An 18,079-nucleotide genomic window follows, 5' to 3' on the forward strand; every position below is an offset into this window, starting at 1 on the left:
TAGTTACAGGATGAGAGCTATGATCGTGGTGTCCCATCTTCCCAGCACTCTTTGTCATATAACGCTCTGAAACTACTGACGGTCTTGCCGTCAGTAGTATGACGTGTAACATACCTTGTGTGTATGTGTATGTGTATATACATATGTATACATGTGTATATGTGCATGTGTATTTTTCTTTCGGAAGGGGCTCTGTTCCCTTCTCTGTTGACGGGGACACTGGGGTGAGCAGCTTGCTCTGTTGACTCTCTCATGGTCCCGCAGTTAGTGGGCGCTTTTGGTTGTCTTCCGGCCTCTGGTGGCAACCGTGGACAGGCTTCTCCCCCTTGGGGGGAGGGTTCAGGGCTGGCAGGGGTGGGCTTCTTCCCCTGTGCTTCGTCATGTCATGTTAGTGGGTGCTTGGACGTGGTCGATCCGCCCCATCCTTCCTGGGTTCCCGTCTGCTCTTTGCAGACATGGGCGTGTGGAATCTGCGGTTCTTCTGGACTTCTTCAGTCTGCTGCCCTGGATTCTATGCCCTCATCGGAGGAACTGTTGTCTCCTGTCTGGCTTCTGTTGGGGCTGGGTGCCTGGATGGTGGCCCTGGACATCCAGGTAAATTCTTGGCACGTTTCTCTCCAGTTTTCGGAACTGGCACAGTTGGTGGTGGGGCTTCAGGCTTGCCGCTTTTGTTGCTTTCCCTATTTTGTAATTGGCACTGGGTGTATTTTGCATCTTTACCGGATCTTGGTGCACTGTCTGAATCTGTTTGGGATTCGGTGTCTGGCCTTCCTCGACGACTGGCTGGTCTGGGCTCCCAGTCGGTCCGCTTGTCTGCTCGCCAGGAGTGTGATTCTTTCCTGATCACCAGGTTTGGTTTCTTGGTGATCTGGAGGCCATTCCATCTGTTTCCGTCCCGGGTTCGGACCTGGCTGGGCCTTGTTTAGGACTCTTGGGCCGCTCCTTGTTTTTCCCTCCAGAAGTGTTGCTGCAGCTGTGGTCCCACATTTGGCTGTTTATGAGGGGGGTCCCGGGTTGCTTGGCGGTTGCTCGAGTGGTTGTGCGGGAGTCTGGACTTCAATGTGCTGGTCTGCTCGCAGGGTCGGGTTTGACTTCGGCATCTGTTTGGTTCCTTCGGAGACTTCCCTTCTGCCTCTCTTGCAATCGTTGGGTTTGTTCCTCTGGGGATCTTGTGTTGGTGCTGCGTCACCAGCTTCCTCTTTGGGGTTTTCGGGGTTCCTGGTCCTATGCACCTCCCTGAGCCTTCACTCGATGTGTTCACGGACGGGTCATCTCTCAGCTGGGGCTTTGTGACCAGTACTCACCAGGTCGGCCGGGGATGGTGGGGTCTGTCCGTCTGTCGGGCTCACAGCATGGTTCGGGAGTTCGTGGCTGTCTGGTTTGCACTTCGGAGGGTTTGGTTCACTCGGTGCTCTACCATTCAGCTCCATTCGGACTGTTCTCTGGTGGTTCTTTGTCAGGAACCACAAGGTTTCTCTTAGGTGTTGACCTTTGGGGTTGGTTCCTTAGAGAGGCTCGTTTGCTGGACTCTCAGGTGTTTGGCTAACCGTGAGGTTCATGTCCGGGGTGTGTCCTGCGTCCTGGCCGGCAGCTTTCTCGGTTCATTCTTCTGTTCGTGGATTGGCCAGTCATCTCCGACTCGTTTTGTTGGCTCTGCCGGACATAAAGACTCCTGGCCATGGACGTCTTCAAGTTGGCGTGGTCTAGGCGTCGCCCATTTTATGTGGTGCACTCTTACCCGCCTACGAGGCGTTCATGGTGGATGCTTTTCGGCAGGACTGGTCGAGGTGGGGGTAACTGTTCCTCTTCTCCCGGTCCAGCTGTTGCTTTGGGTTCTGGCTCGGTTGGAGTCCATTCCCACGAGAGTAGTCCTTATGGTTCCTTGGTGGCCAGCCCAGCTTTATTTTCAGACGCTGCTTAATAGGTGTCCGAACCCGGGGCGTTTTCCCGCGGCTCCGCCTCTTTCAGCAGGTCGGATCGGTCCTGTATGTGACTGCTTCAGCCTTCTCCTCAGCTCTTCATGTCTGGTATTTTGACGCGGGTATCACCATCTCTGTGGTGATCAGGTGTCTTTGTTGACTGGTGTCCCACCTGCGAGCTTTGTCTCGTCGACAGTATGATGTTCCTGATTCCTATGCACTTTTTTTTTACTCTTCGTAGGTTGTCTTCTCTTTCGCATCAGGTTGTCTTGTCCTTTCTTGGGTTTTCAGGACTACAGTTAATTTATGTTTCTTACTGTCGCCTCGTTTTGTGCGGCGCTGGTGGAGCCGCTCCAGCTTGCGTTCGCGGTGGACTGTCTCATCTGCCCCATTTCATACGCTGCCTTGTGTTTTGTTTCACCTCCGGCCTGCTCATGCGTTGCCTGAGCCGTACTGGTCCTTGATTAGGGTGCCTTATGTTCTCAATTTGTGGTAGCCCCTTCGGTTCAGGTTTCTGCTCTTTGGTACTGTTGGTAGGTTTGTACGTTTGCAGCCTTTCTCCGTCCTGGTGACGGTCGAGTCGGCTGTTTTCCGGAGTGGTTCTTGGGTTATTGATGTTTGGTTTGGTCGGGGGTGCGTCCTGTGTTGTCCGGTTGCGCTTTTTGCCGTTACCTGCGTACCGTGTCTGGGGATGCGCTTTGGGTTGATCCGGTTCCCCTCGTCCCCTGTTTCAGGGCTCGGGTCTCCCAGGTCATCCGCAGAGTTTTTCAGTCTTCCAGCCTGTGGTCTGTCCTTGCACCCATGCTGTTCAGACATTTGCAGCTTTTGCTGCTGTGTTGATGTCTAGGGCTCATTTCGGGCGCAGGGATTTGAGGGTCGTACAGCTTCTTAGCCGCCCATTCTTTATGCGCATCTGCTCCTGTGTATTCTTGTTGCCTTGGGTTGCAGGTTACAGCTTGTTGTCTCGGCTTCGCGTTGCGGAGTTTGTGGCAGCCGCCTCCCGAGTTAGCCCTTTCTTTTCCTTCTCTTTGGGTATGAAGCTCCAAGGAGCAGTAGGGGTTCCCCACAGAAAACCAGCGTTGAATGTAATGAAACGCCATTTTCTGGGTGAGTCCCGGAGGCTCCCTGGCAACCCTCCCTCCCCTGGTCGGCAGTTTTACGTGTTGGTTGAAGCTTAGCCTCCGAACTGATGCTATGAAGCCAGCGCTGTAGGTCCGAGGCTCCCCACTTCCTCTTTTGGGGCAGGGAGGGCTGCGCGGCAGTAAAGTGTGATGTTTGCTTGTTTCTGTGTTTCCTTGGGATTGTAGGAGTTTCTACCTCTCTGTTCGGTTTTTTGTTTTAGTTTTTTACCATGTGGGGTTTTTTGTTATGCCTACCTTTCTGGGTGCCTAACCCCGGTCGAGGGCAGATAAGGAAAACCCCAATCCACAAGGGGGATTTTCCAGGGCCATTGCTCCCTGAAACCTCTCTGAAGGGGCCAGGTTCTGGTGCTAGTCCCTGGTAGGTCTGAACTCCTTAGCTAATGTCCCGGTCTAATATAACACACATTAGCCCGATAAGCTCCAGGAAGCCTCCGGGGCTCACACAGAAAATGGCGTTTCATTACATTCATTGCTGGTTTATTTTAAATTCCACATATCTATATGATATATTTACAAATATATTTTCATTGATCATGAAAATAAATAAATAAATATATATATATATATATATATATATATATATATATATATATATATATATATATATATGCAATTGACGATCACAAAACACTGATCATTTTATGCGGAAAATCCACAGAGAAATATGAAATGAGGTGAACGTTTTGGCTTTGTTAAAGCCTTTGTCAACACCAGACTGACTGACTGAGTCAGTCTGGTGTTGACAAAGGCTTTAACAAAGCCGAAACGTTCACCTCATTTCATATTTCTCTGTGGATTTTCCGCATATATATATATATATATATATTAGTATATTTTGGTAGCAGTCTTTCCTGTAGACATATATTATTAAATATGACCGAAAATGTAAGATTAATAATTCTAACACGAATTTTCTCAATCTTTCGTACATTACGCTTCACTGTTGGAGGTAAATCAAAAATTAATTCTCCAAAATTCATTTTTATTTCTAGTCTGACGCGACACGGGCGCGTTTCGTAAAACTTATTACATTTTCAAAGACTTTAGTTCACAAATACACAACTGAATAGAACTTACGTATCTCCGATTTTATATCTACATTTGAGTGAGGTGGGAGGGGTGATGTGGCATTAACACAAGACAGAACAAGAGGGGATATTAATAGGGTATTAAAAGTATCAACACAAGACAGAACACAAACAATGAGTATTGAATAGAAGTGTTTGTAGAAAGCCTATTGGTCCATATTTCTTGATGCTTCTATATTGGAGCGGAGTCTTGAGGTGGGTAGAATATAGTTGTGCAATAATTGGCTGTTGATTGCTGGTGTTGACTTCTTGATGTGTAGTGCCTCGCAAACGTCAAGCCGCCTGCTATCGCTGTATCTATCGATGATTTCTGTGTTGTTTACTAGGATTTCTCTGGCGATGGTTTGGTTGTGGGAAGAGATTATATGTTCCTTAATGGAGCCCTGTTGCTTATGCATCGTTAAACGCCTAGAAAGAGATGTTGTTGTCTTGCCTATATACTGGGTTTTTTGGAGCTTACAGTCCCCAAGTGGGCATTTGAAGGCATAGACGACGTTAGTCTCTTTTAAAGCGTTCTGTTTTGTGTCTGGAGAGTTTCTCATGAGTAGGCTGGCCGTTTTTCTGGTTTTATAGTAAATCGTCAGTTGTATCCTCTGATTTTTGTCTGTAGGGATAACGTTTCTATTAACAATATCTTTCAGGACCCTTTCCTCCGTTTTATGAGCTGTGGAAAAGAAGTTCCTGTAAAATAGTCTAATAGGGGGTATAGGTGTTGTGTTAGTTGTCTCTTCAGAGGTTGCATGGCTTTTCACTTTCCTTCTTATGATGTCTTCGACGAAACCATTGGAGAAGCCGTTATTGACTAGGACCTGCCTTACCCTACAGAGTTCTTCGTCGACTTGCTTCCATTCTGAGCTGTGGCTGAGAGCACGGTCGACATATGCGTTAACAACACTCCTCTTGTACCTGTCAGGGCAGTCGCTGTTGGCATTTAGGCACATTCCTATGTTTGTTTCCTTAGTGTAGACTGCAGTGTGGAAACCTCCGCCCTTTTCCATGACTGTTACATCTAGAAAGGGCAGCTTCCCATCCTTTTCCATCTCGTAAGTGAAACGCAGCACGGAACTCTGCTCAAATGCCTCCTTCAGCTCCTGCAGATGTCTGACATCAGGTACCTGTGTAAAAATGTCGTCAACATACCTGCAGTATATGGCCGGTTTCAAGTTCATGTCGACTAAGACTTTTTGCTCGATGGTACCCATGTAGAAGTTTGCAAACAGGACACCTAGGGGAGAACCCATGGCGACCCCATCTACTTGCTTATACATGTGCCCATCCGGGCTCAAGAAGGGTGCCTCTTTAGTACAAGCTTGGAGTAGTGTCCTCAGAATATTTTCTGGTATGTCAAGAGGAGTACAGGCCGGATCACGATACACTCTGTCGGCTATCATTCCGATTGTCTCGTCCACAGGTACTATTAATATCCCCTCTTGTTCTGTCTTGTGTTAATGCCACATCACCCCTCCCACCTCACTCAAATGTAGATATAAAATCGGAGATACGTAAGTTCTATTCAGTTGTGTATTTGTGAACTAAAGTCTTTGAAAATGTAATAAGTTTTACGAAACGCGCCCGTGTCGCGTCAGACTAGAAATAAAAATGAATTTTGGAGAATTAATTTTTGATTTACCTCCAACAGTGAAGCGTAATGTACGAAAGATTGAGAAAATTCGTGTTAGAATTATTAATCTTACATTTTCGGTCATATTTAATAAATATATATATATATGTATGTATGTATGTATGTATGTATGTATGTATGTATGTATGTATTCATGCATGTATGTATGTTTTGATTCCTTTTGCCAACATTTTTTTTTTTTATTTAAAATGAGTTTTCTTGATATTTCAGATCTGCATTGGGCTAAATAACATTGAGTATGTGCGGTTAGAAATTGAAAGTCTTCCAGAACTCTTTGAATTTTTGGAGGAAGAAAATGGTAGAAATAAATTCTCTATTGTTGAGAAGACAGTTTCAAAGATGGAAGGGGCAGTGTTGCTCCTCATGGACAATATCATAAATAAAGTGAGGTTTTATTCAGTTTTTTCTACATAGAATAATGAATAACAGAATGATAAAATAATAGAATAATGAATACATTTTCAGGGAAAAGCCCCCTGTGCCTTCCTGAAGCTATACAGTGAAATGGTTCCCATCTCCCAGATCACATCAGCCATGCAGTTCAATAGGCCTACTGGGAACCAGGGCCATTACAAAGAAAGGGTACAGAGAGCAGTGACATTTTGCCACTTCACCAGAGAAGGCAACTGGGGAAACTGGGGAAATTCAGTCAGCGAGTCAAAACAAACCGCTGCTAGATTTAAAAGAGACTGAAGCTTCGAAGCCTGCCAAATGAATTTCCCCAACTGTAAACAAACTATCAAATTCTCTCATCCCATCTCTGTCACTTGTTTGGGGGAGGGAAGAAATAGTTCTCTGCCTGCCAGGGTCTGTGCTATCAGTTCTGTTGCTGAGGTAGTGGTTTGCAGGTCGCCTTTTCTCCATGCAGGATCCTGTTTAGCTAGGTGGTGTGGTGTTTGCCTTTGGTGGCTTTTTCTGTACAATATGGTGTAGCATAAGCCTGGCTTTAAGAGTGCTTGCAGCTTCATGGGCTCAGGATTACCTTCCCCCTATGTGATCCCTAGTACTGCCCTTGCATTACCATTCTCTGGACTGTTCGGGAGTTGCTTCCTCAGAGGTCCCCATGCTTGTGGGGGCCCTCGTCTAGGGTGAGTTGGAGGTCTTGTGGCTTCGCTGTCTTGACCAGGGTCAGGTGCGACTTTAGGTGACAGGGCTCACTGGTGGTTCACGTGCTTCCCTTCAGTGTGTTGATTTCAGTCTTCATAGCTGTGTAACCCAGGCTGTGTTGGCTTAGTTTTACATCCTGTGAAGCATCCCCAGTGCCTTGTCTATCCCAGGCAGTGGGCATGGATGCAAGCTCATCCCCAGAGCCCTTGAGTGTGGCTTCTGGGGCTTATGGGGGACTGATATGAGCCTGTGGGTCCCTTTTGACTTATTAGGTAGTTCCCTAATGTCATACCTGCATACTTGAGTGACATGAGGTGTCGACCGTGTTGCAGGTGCTTCTGGGGAACTTTCTTTTGCGACCCATCAGTGATTGCCAACTTACTCCTTCATTTTCTTTGGATGTGAGTCTAATTCAGCTCCATCCCCAGTTTTCATTGTTGTTTGCAACACTTGTGGTGGAGGACCTTCATGCGGTTTCTGGGCCTCCTTGAGCTTCATACTAATTGGCTTTGTGAGGACACTTAGGCTCTCGGTGGAGGATCTAATTCAAATTCAAAATCAGATTCAAATTTTTATTCAGATAAAAGTACATACATTGATGATGAGTTACAATTATAATGTTGGATTTATAGATAGAGCTAGTACATACAATACCTAAAGCCACTAATACTCATAGCATTTCGGGCAAAATGCGAAGGTTTTGACTTCTGCTGTATCTGCATTGCCTGCACTTGCCAAGCTGTATGCTCCCATGCTTTGGGAGGCAGTGGCCACTTACTTTGCAGCCCGACTTGTATGTTATCAGGCTGCATCGGCCCAATCCTTGGATTCAGGGTGGGCCTCTGGCTCCCTTTTGACTCTAACTGGTCCCTAACTCTAAGTTAGGGTTTTGTGATCAGAGCTCACCAAGCCTCCCAGGGTTGTTGGTCGAGCCAGCTCCTTCGTACAAGTTTGTGGTGATTTGGCAGGCCCTTCAGAAGGTTTGTCTTTTTCTATTCCTGGTTCACATGTGGGGTATATCTAATGTTGTCATGGATGTCTCATTTCCATGAAGTGGACCATCAGTGATGCATCCTTCCATTGTCTCTGAAAGACATTTGGTCACCATGAGGTGGATCTCTTCACATCAGCATGGAACCAGCTGATGTTGTTCAATTCTCAATCTCTTATGTGGCTCAATTCATCAATTACAATGCTGGATACCATTCACTAAGACTAGTCAAGGTGGGGGTTGCTCTATTTCTTCCCCCTAATTCAGCTGTTCTGGGTATTGTCCAGGCTGGAGATTTATTCAGACAAGGTGATCTTTCTGGCTCCTTGGTGGCTGGCTCAGTCACAGATTCTGGCTTTTCAGATTCAATGTCCAAACTTGGGCAGTATACTGGGGAAGCCCCCAGAGCTATCCAGACTGATATGAATGTATTAGACAGTGGCATCAGTCAAAGCGAGTGGAGTTCTTAGGCCTACCAGGTACCATGAGTAAGAACCTGGCCCCCTCAGAGAGGCGCGAGGATCACTGGCCTATGGAAACCCCGTGGGGTTGGAAGAATTCTATGTCTGCCATCGACCGGGTCAGACACCCAGAAAGGTAGGCACCCCAAAACAAACCCTATCTGGTTAAAAATTGTTACTGAAAGATGAATTGCTGGACAGAACAACCCAAACTAAAAACGAGCAAACGAGCATGACGTCTCAATCCACACCCCGCCACTGTCTGCACAGCTCCCTCCTTCCCGAGAGGAGGAAGGGGGAGCTCCAGATCCGTGCTGCCAGCTATCCACCCCCAGTTTTGTGGCTGATGTAAGACCTGCTGGTCGTGCGACTCTGGACTCCAGACTTTGTCAAGCACTGTGCCTTGTGGTACAGTCCTGTCCTGTGGTGGTGTACAAGCCAGGAGTAATTTCACCAGTTCTCGGGCTGCATGCGCCTAGGGTTACCTTCCCTAGGTTACCTCATAAGTACTGTACTGTCCTTGTGGCTTGGGGTTATCTTCCACAAATCACTTGAGACCTACCTCCAACGTGGTCTTTTACTGCTCAGTGATTGCCCGCCCTTAGAGTCAGCTAGGGGTGTTTCATAGACCCGTTTGCCTCTGGGTAGGAGGTAGCTTCGTTACTGGTACCAGGTCTCTGTTCCACCTGGTGGTGATGTCCTCGTACAGGGTTTTTCTTTTCTTTTTGCTTTCTGCCTGGTGGAGGGTCTGCCCTTGGTGCTGTTGACCCTTATATATTTATATTCTTGGTGGACCTCTACTAGGTCCCCATGTGTGTACATGTCATAGGGGCTCAGCAATTAGTAGTTTGCTTGGTAGTTTGGGGAGCCAGTTAGCAGTACCTTGCTTGGAATTCCTTTAGTAGAGCATCAAAGGGCCCTGGAAACCCCCCACTGGGGCTCAGTGGTCCAATAACCAGTTTGAAAGTTGCACCAGTTTGAAAGTTGCTCTGTCCCCTTGTCTCAGGGTGACAATCACCTGTTCTGCCACCGTCATGCTGCCTGTTGGGTCGGTGACATCTTCGACCCAGAGTCCTGCGAGTGGTGTTCCTTGCTTACACTCCAATTCACCTAATCCACTGATCTTGATATTCGAGTGCAGGCGGCTTTGGCGTTCTGGCCTACCTCAATAACTGGCTGATGTGGGCTCCCAGTCAGTCCGCATGTCTGCTCGCCAGGGATTTGGTTCTTTCTGTGGGGAGCCCCTACAACTCTCTGGAGCTTATTGGGCTAATGTATGTTATATTAGACCGGGACATTAGCTAAGGAGTTCAGACCTACCAAGGACCAGCGCCAGAACCTGGCCCCTTCAGAGAGGTTTCATGGAGCAATGGCCCTGGAAAACCCCCTTGTGGTTGGGGTTTTCCTTATCTGCCATCGACCGGGGTTAGGCACCCAGAAAGGTAGGCATAACAAAACAAACCCCACATGGTAAAAAACTAAAACAAAAATCCGAATAGAGAGGTAGAAACTCCCTACAATCCCAAGGAAACAAGCAAACAAGCACACATGGTGGTGGAGGCCAAGACCGTCAGTAGTTTCAAAGCGTTATATGACAAAGAGTGCTGGGAAGACGGGACACCACGAGCGTAGCTCTCATCCTGTAACTACACTTAGGTAATTACACTTAGGTAATTACATCACACTTTACTGCCGCGCCAATCGTCCGCGCAGATCTCCCCACCCCAAAAGAGGGAGGGGGAACCCTGGACCTCACTGTGCCGGCTGCCTAGCATTAGTTTGTAAGCTAATGTCAACCGGGATAGACGCTTCTCTGGCCTCAGTTTCCTAGGCGGTGTTTGCCTTGTGTGGCGTTCACTGCCATGTGTTGTGTTGTGCGGTGGCCAGATGTTCCTCATCAGTACCAGGGCTGCATGTGCTTAGGGGCTTCCTTCCCTAAGCGTCCTGTGAGTACTGCCCCTGCGTGACAGGGTTATCTTCCCTGGGGTGTTCGGAAACTATTCCCATAGAGGTTCTTGCTGCTCGGCATTTGCCTCGCCCTTGGGGCCAGCTGGGGCTTGGGGCCCTTGTTTGGCTCTGGGTAGGGACTGGTATTGTGCTGGTTAGGGCATCAAGGTGTTGCGCCACCTAGCGGCGACCGGTTCCTGTTACCTCTGGAGATGGTGTACTTTTGCGGCGTTTTTCTTTTGTTTTTATTTTCATTTGCCTGGTGGGGGGTTTGCCTAGTGTGGCTATAGTTCCACTGGTAGTGTTTGGTGGCCCTCTGCTAGGTCCCTGTGATTGTACACGTCGCAGGGATTTTCAGTGTTGTCCTCTACCACTTGTTATTTTTGGGTTTTAACCGGTTAGCAACACCTTGCCCGGGCTTCCCGTAGTTGTTACCCTACGGGCCCTGGAAATCCTTGTTGGAGCTTGGTGGACCATTGAATGTGTCTTCGGGGTTTCAACCCGTCGTGTACAGGATCATTGGTTGCTGTGCCCTTGTCTCTGGGTGACAGTCACCACTTTTACCTCCATCATGTTGCCTGTTGGGTCACTGACACCTTGACCTGGAGTCTTGCGAGAGGATGCTTGTTCTCCAATACTCTCCTGATGTTATTACTGTTCAGAGTACAGGCAGCATCCGTGTTGCTAGCTAGGTTAGGTTGATGCAACACGCTAGGTTGGTTTCCAACTCAGATGCTCCGAGGCCGCCCCGTTTTGGTTAGGTGCTGATCGCCCCTTTGACTCCCTGCTCCCAGCTCCGGACCATCTGCGGATTTTGGGGTCGGGGCGGGGTTTAGTTGGGCCCGAGACTCGGGCGGTTTCCGGGGCTGCGCCGTTCAGGTTGGGGACGGAGGTTTTCGAGCCTGTTCCTCCTGCCAAGGCTTCTGGGTCTTACCAGCAGCCCTTCTTGCTGCCTTTCGCATGGACTCTTCCTTTTCTTTAAGCGCGGAGGGCTTGGAGGACGACTCTGCCCCGGGGCTTCTGTTGTGGGTTTGCAGGGCTGTTGGGGATGCCTGCTAGCAGTTCTGGGGCTGTTTGCCCCTGCCTGGGTTTTCTGCTTCTGGGCGGAGTTTTTCACCCATCCAGTCTGCTTGCTTCCCACTTTTGCTAGCGTGTTTTTGTATCTTTTGCATCGGTCACAGCCCTCTGTTCTGGTTTGTTCAGGGCAGCATTGCTGTTTATTAACATGCCCCTGAGTGTGCGAGCGAGCGTCTTGGGTGAGTTTTTTTCCGCAAGCCGCCGCCCACTGGTCGGCGGCTTGTAATTTTCTTTTCACATGTATGTGTGTGTGTACACATCTGCATGTACAAGTGTACACTGTAATTACCTAAGTGTAATTACCTAAGTGTAGTTACAGGATGAGAGCTACGCTCGTGGTGTCCCGTCTTCCCAGCACTCTTTGTCATATAACGCTTTGAAACTACTGACGGTCTTGGCCTCCACCACCTTCTCACTTAACTTGTTCCAACCGTCTACCACTCTATTTGCGAAGGTGAATTTTCTTATATTTCTTCGGCATCTGTGTTTAGCTAGTTTAAATCTATGACCTCTTGTTCTTGAAAGTTCCAGGTCTCAGGAAGTCTTCCCTGTCGATTTTATCAATTCCTGTAACTATTTTGTACGTAGTGATCATATCACCTCTTTTTCTTCTGTCTTCTAGTTTTGGCATATTTAATGCTTCTAACCTCTCCTCGTAGCTCTTGCCCTTCAGTTCGGGAACCACTTAGTAGCATGTCTTTGCACCTTTTCCAGTTTGTTGATGTGCTTCTTAAGATATGGGCACCATACAACAGCTGCATATTCTAGCTTTGGCCTAACAAAAGTCATGAACAATTTCTTTAGTATATCACCATCCATGTATTTAAATGCAATTCTGAAGTTAGAAAGCATAGCATAGGCTCCTTGCACAATATTCTTTATGTGGTCCTCAGGTGATAGTTTTCTATCTAGAACCACTCCTAGATCTCTTTCTTTATCAGAATTCTTTAAAGATTTCTCACATAATATATAGGTTGTGTGGGGTCTATGTTCTCCTATTCCACATTCCATAACATGACATTTATTTACATTAAATTCCATTTGCCAAGTGGTGCTCCATATACTTATTTTGTCCAGGTCTTCTTGAAGGGCATGACAGTCATCTAAATTTCTTATCCTTCCTCTTATCTTAGCATCATCAGCAAACATGTTCATATAATTCTGTATACCAACTGGTAGATCATTTATGTAGACAATAAACATCACTGGTGCAAGAGCTGAACCCTGTGGTACTCCACTTGTGACATTTCTCCATTCCGATACATTGCCTCTGATTACTGCCCTCATTTTTCTATCAGTCAGAAAATTTTTCATCCATGATAGAAGCTTACCTGTCACCCCTCCAATATTTTCCAGTTTCCAGAACAACCTCTTATGTGGAACTCTGTCGAAAGCCTTTTTTAGGTCCAGATAGATGCAGTCAACCCAACCATCTCTTTCCTGTAATATCTCTGTGGCTCGATCATAGAAACTGAGTAAATTCGATACACAGGATCTTCCAGATCGAAAACCATACTGTTTGTCTGATATTAAATCATTTCTCTCCAGGTGTTCTACCCATGTAGTTTTGATTAGCTTTTCCAATACTTTCACTATTACACTTGTCAATGATACAGGTCTATAATTGAGGGGGTCTTCCCTGCTGCCACTTTTGTAGATTGGAACTATGTTAGCCTGTTTCCACACGTCTGCTACGATTCCTGTACACAGGGATGCCTGAAAGATCAGGTGAAGTGGAATGCTGAGCTCAGATGCACATTCTCTCAGAACCCATGGTGAAACGCCATCTGGGCCAGCTGCTTTGTTCTTCCCGAGCTCCTTTAGCATATTTTCCACTTCATCTCTAGACACCTCTATCCGCTCTATGTTGTTCTCTGGAATTCTTATTGTGTCTGGTTCTCTGAAGATTTCATTTTGTACAAACACACTTTGGAACTTTTCATTTAATGTTTCATACATTTCCTTTTCATTTTCCGTGAATCTGTATATATGTATGTATGTATGTATGTATGTATGTATGTATGTATGTATGTATGTATGTATGTATGCATAATATAAGTGTATATGTGTATATATTACTTTTTCTTTCGGAAGAGGCTCTGTTCTCTTCACTGTTGACGATGCGCTGGGGGAGCAGCTTGCTCTGTTGACTCTCGCATGGTCCCACAGTTAGTGGGCGCTTTTGGTTGTCTTCCGGCCTATGGTGGTGGCGGTGGACGGCTTCTTCCCCTTTGGGGGGTTAAGGGCTGGCGGGGTTGGCTTCTTCCCCTGCGCTTCGTCATGTCATCTTATTGGGTGCGTTGAACGTGGTCGATCCGCCCCCATCCTTCTGGGGTTCCCGTCTGCTCTATGCAGACATGGGCCTGGTGAATCTGCAGTTCTTCTGGACTTCTTCAGTCTGCACCCTGGATTCTATGCCCTCATCGGAGGACTGTTGTCTCCGGTCCAGCTTCTGTTGGGGCCTGGATGGTTGCCCTGGACCTCCAGGTCAACTCTTGGCACGTTCCTCTCCAGTTTACGGGACTGGCACAGTTGGTGGTGGGGCTTCAGGCTTGCCGCTTTTGTTGTCTTCCCTAGTTTGTAATTGGCATTTGGTGTATTTAAGCATCTTTACCGGATCTTGGTGCCCTGTCAGAGTCTGCATGTGATTCTGTGTCTGGCCTACCTCGATGACTGGCTGGTGTGGCCTCCCAGTCGGTCTGCTTGTCTGCTCGCCAGAGGTGTGGTTCTTTCCAGATCACCAGGTTTGGTTTCCTAGTGATCTGGAGGCTGTTCCATCTGTTTCCGTCCTGGGTTTCGGACCTGGCTGGGTCTTGTTTAGGGCTCTTGGGCCACTCCTTGTCTTTCCCTCCAGAAGTGTTGCTGCAGCTGTGGTCCCGCCTTCGGCTGTTCATGAGGGAGGTCCCGGGCTGCTCGGCGGTTGCTCGAGCAGTTGTGCAGGAGTCTGAACTTCAACGTTCTGGTCTGCCCGCAGGGTAGGGTTTGGCTTCGGAATCTGTTTGGTTTCCTCGGAGACTCCCCTTCCGCCTCTCTTGCAATCGTTGGGTTCGTTCCTCTGGGGATCTTCCTCGATGTGTTCTAGGACGGGTCATCTTTTGGCTGGGGCTTTGTGACTAGTGCTCACCAGGTCGGCTGGGGATGGTGGGGTCTGTCCGTCCTGTCAGGCTCACAGCACGGTTTGGGAGTTCGTGGCTGTCTGGTTTGCACTTCGGAGGGTTAGGGGTCACTCGGAGCTCTACCATTCAGCTCCATTCGGACTGTTCTCTGGCGGTTCTTTGCCGGAACCACAGTGTTTCTCTTAGGTGATTGACCTTTGGGGTTGGTCCCTTCGAGTGGCTTGTTTGCTGGATTCTCAGAGTTTAGCTAACCATGAGGTTCATGTCCGGGGTGTCCTATGTCCTGGCGGACAGCCTGTCTTGGTCCATTCCTCTGTTCCTGGATTGGCCAGTCGTCGCTGGCTCGTTTCATTGGCTCTGCCGGACGTATGGACTTCTGGCCATGGATGTCTTCGAGTTGGCGTGGTCTAGGCATCGCCCATTTTATGTGGCGCCCTTACCCGCCTGCGAGGCATTCACTGTGGATGCCTTTCAGCAGGACTGGTCGAGGTGGGGGTACCTGTTCCTCTTCTTCCAGGTCCAACTGTTGCTTCGGGTTCGGGCTCGGTTGGAGCCCATTCCCAAGAAAGTAGTCCTCATGGTCCCTTGGTGGCCGGCCCAGCTTTATTTTCAGATGCTGCTTGATAGGTGTCTGAACTCGGGGCATTTTCCCACGGCTCTGCCTCTTTCGGCAGGTCGGACTGGTCCTGTACGTGACTGGTTTGGCCTTCTCCTCGGCTCTTCGTGTCTGGTATTTTGACGCGGGTATCACCATCTCTGTGGTGATCAGGTGGCTTTGTTGATGGTGTCCCACCTGCGAGCTTCGTCTCGGCGACAGTATGATGTTCCTGGTGTTTCTATGCACCTTTTTCTTGCTCTTCGTAGGTCGTCTTCTCTTTCGCATCGGGTTGTCTTGTCCTTTCTTGGGTTTTCAGGACTACAGTTATTGATGTTTCTTACTGTCGCCTAGTTTTGTGGGGCGCTGGGGGAGCTGCTCCAGCCTGTGTTCGGGGTGGACGTCACATCTGCCCCGTTCTGTGCGCTTTCTCGTGTTTTGTTTCACCTCTGGCCTGCTCATGCATCACCTGAGCCGTCCTGGTCCTTGATCAGGGTGCCCTCTTATCTTCTCCTCAGTTTGTGGTAGCCCCTTTGGTTTAGGTTTCTGCTTTTTGGTACAGGTGGTAGGTTTGTACGTTTGCAGCCTTTCTCCATCCTTCTGGCGACGGTCGAGACGACTGCTTTCCGGAGGGGTCCATGGGTTATTGAGGCTTGATTGGTTTGCCGGGTGTGCGTCCTGTGTTGTCCGGTTGCACTTTTTTGCTATTACCTGCGTAACGTGTCTGGGGATGCGCTTTGGGTTGATCCGGTGCCCCTTGTTCCCTGTTTCAGGGCTCAGGTCTCCCAGGTCATCCTCAGAGTTTTTAAGTCTTCCAGCCAGCGGTCTATCCTTGCGCCCATGCTGTTCAAACATTTTCAACTTTCGCTGCTGTGTTGGGGACGTCTAGGGTTCATTTCGGGTACAAGGATTTGAGGGTCACACAGGTTCTTGGCTGACTTGTTCTTTATGCGTGTGTCTGCTCCTGTGTGTTCTTGTTGCCTTGGGTCGCAGGTTGCAGCCTGTCATCTTGGCTTCACGTTGCGGAGTTTGTGGCAACCACTTCCCGGGTCAGCCCTTTTTTTTTCCTTCTCTTTGGGTATGAAGCTCCAGGGAGCCATAGGTGCTCCACACAGAAAATCAGCATCAAATGTAATGAAACGACATTTTCTGGGTGAGCGCCGGGGGCTCCCTGGCAACCCTCCCTCCCACCGGTCGGCGGTTTTTTCGTGTTGGTTGAAGCTTAGCTTCCGAACTGATGCTAGGCAGCCGGCGCAGGTGTGGTCCGGGGCTCCCCCCTCCCCCTCTCGAGGCGGGTAGAGCTGTGCGGACGATTGGCATGGCAGTAAAGTGTGATGTTTGCATGTTTGCTTGTTTCCTTGGCATTGTAGGGAGTTTCCACCTCTCTTCGTTTTTTGTTTTAGTTTTTTACCATGTAGGGTTTGTTTTGTTATACCTACCTTTCTGGGTGCCTATCCCTGATCGGTGGCAGATAATGAAAACCTCAACCACAAGAGGGTTTCCAGGACCATTGCTCCCTGAAACCTCTCTGAAGGGACCAGGTTCTGGCCCTGGTCCCTGGTAAGTCTGAACTCTTTAGCTAATGTCCCGGTCTAATATAACATACATTAGCCCGATAAGCTCCAGGGAGCCTCCGGGGCTCACCCAGAAAATGGCGTTTCATTACATTCAACGCTGGTTTTTCTGGGGGGAGCCCCGTCGGCTCCCCGGAGCTATCCCAGGCTGATATGCTAATGTCAGACTTTGGCATCAGTCATGTGCATGGAGTTCTTAGTCCTACCGGGGACCACGGCCAAAACCGCGCCCCCTCAGAGAGGCAAGGGGAGCAATGGCCTATAGAAGCCCCCGTGTGGTTGGAAGCATTCTATGTCTGCCATCGACCGGAACAGGCACCCAGAAAGGTAAGCGCCTCAAAACAAACCCCTATTCTGGTTAACTCTTAAACTGCGCAACGCGCCTGCAGGCTCACGTCTGGTTTGCGCAACGCGCCTCCGGGTATTTCTATTTTTCACATTCCATTCAAAACTCCCGCGGTTACATGGGGTTCACATCAGCTTCCTCAGGGCTCTTGTAAACAGACGCCATCTTTAAAAAAAATCGTGGTCCACATTCCCGGGTGTGGGAGCCTCAGTAGTGTGTGAGCAACCAAGGCTGGCGCTCGCAGCATGAGCGCACAGCACTGCTGTTCAGCATGTGACCACAGCATCGCCTAATAATGTCAAAATATATATATATAACTTGTATTATTTAGCCATGATAGTGTTATATTAGAGCCTGAATGTGATAATGACTGGGTACAATGTTCAAATATCAGTGATTCAATGCTGTTCACGATGTTCACAGCGCTAGCCACAGCACCACAGCATTATTTCGTTCATGTAGGAATCTTCAAATGATTTCTTAGGTTCCTTTTCAAAATAAACGTGTGGTCAATTATTCATTTACAGGAATTAGTGACCAGGATTGTGGTAATAGCAGGAATGTGGTTATAATTAGCGTTGTGCGTAGTATTGTGGAAGGAGGAATTTTGATGAGGGAGGGAGGGCGAGAATTGAGGTAGCCTCATTGTGTGTGTGGCTGCCACTCTTGTTTTGCTCACCATACTAGCTTAGTGGTTCGCTATTGGCAACACATATGTACATGGGTATATATAGTGTGTGTATATAGTGTAAGAACAGCAACAGGAGAATGTTGAGAGGAGCTATTTTGGTGAGGGAGGTGACGTAATCGTAGCGTCGTCTACTGTGTGATTTTTCATGCAGTGTATGGTGGCCACTGTACTATTTGGACACAATACCGGCTTACATGCATAGTTCTGGTAAATAAAACATGTAGATAGGTATATAGAACATGTGTAATAAGAACTATAACAATATGGTGGGAGGAGCAATGTTGGCGAGTAAGATATTGGAGTGAGGGAGACAGGCTGGGTGTAAGGCCAAAGTAAGTACAATTTCGACTTTTTTTTTACATACCCATACTGAGGGAAGGGTT

At 48.2% G+C, this 18,079-nt stretch overlaps 1 protein-coding gene across 1 annotated transcript in view; it reads left to right on the top strand.

The window, feature by feature from the left end:
* LOC123769137 (protein unc-13 homolog 4B) overlaps nucleotides 1–18,079 on the top strand; it is a 441,599-nt gene that overhangs the window by 270,966 nt on the left and 152,554 nt on the right. Inside the window, exon 12 of the mRNA XM_069309818.1 lies at nucleotides 6,002–6,175. Within this exon, the coding sequence (XP_069165919.1) occupies nucleotides 6,002–6,175 (174 nt within the window). The remainder of the gene's footprint in view (nucleotides 1–6,001; nucleotides 6,176–18,079) is intronic.

This window comes from Procambarus clarkii, chromosome 66, assembly GCF_040958095.1.
Source record: "Procambarus clarkii isolate CNS0578487 chromosome 66, FALCON_Pclarkii_2.0, whole genome shotgun sequence".
In the NCBI taxonomy this organism is placed as follows: Eukaryota; Metazoa; Arthropoda; class Malacostraca; order Decapoda; family Cambaridae; genus Procambarus; species Procambarus clarkii.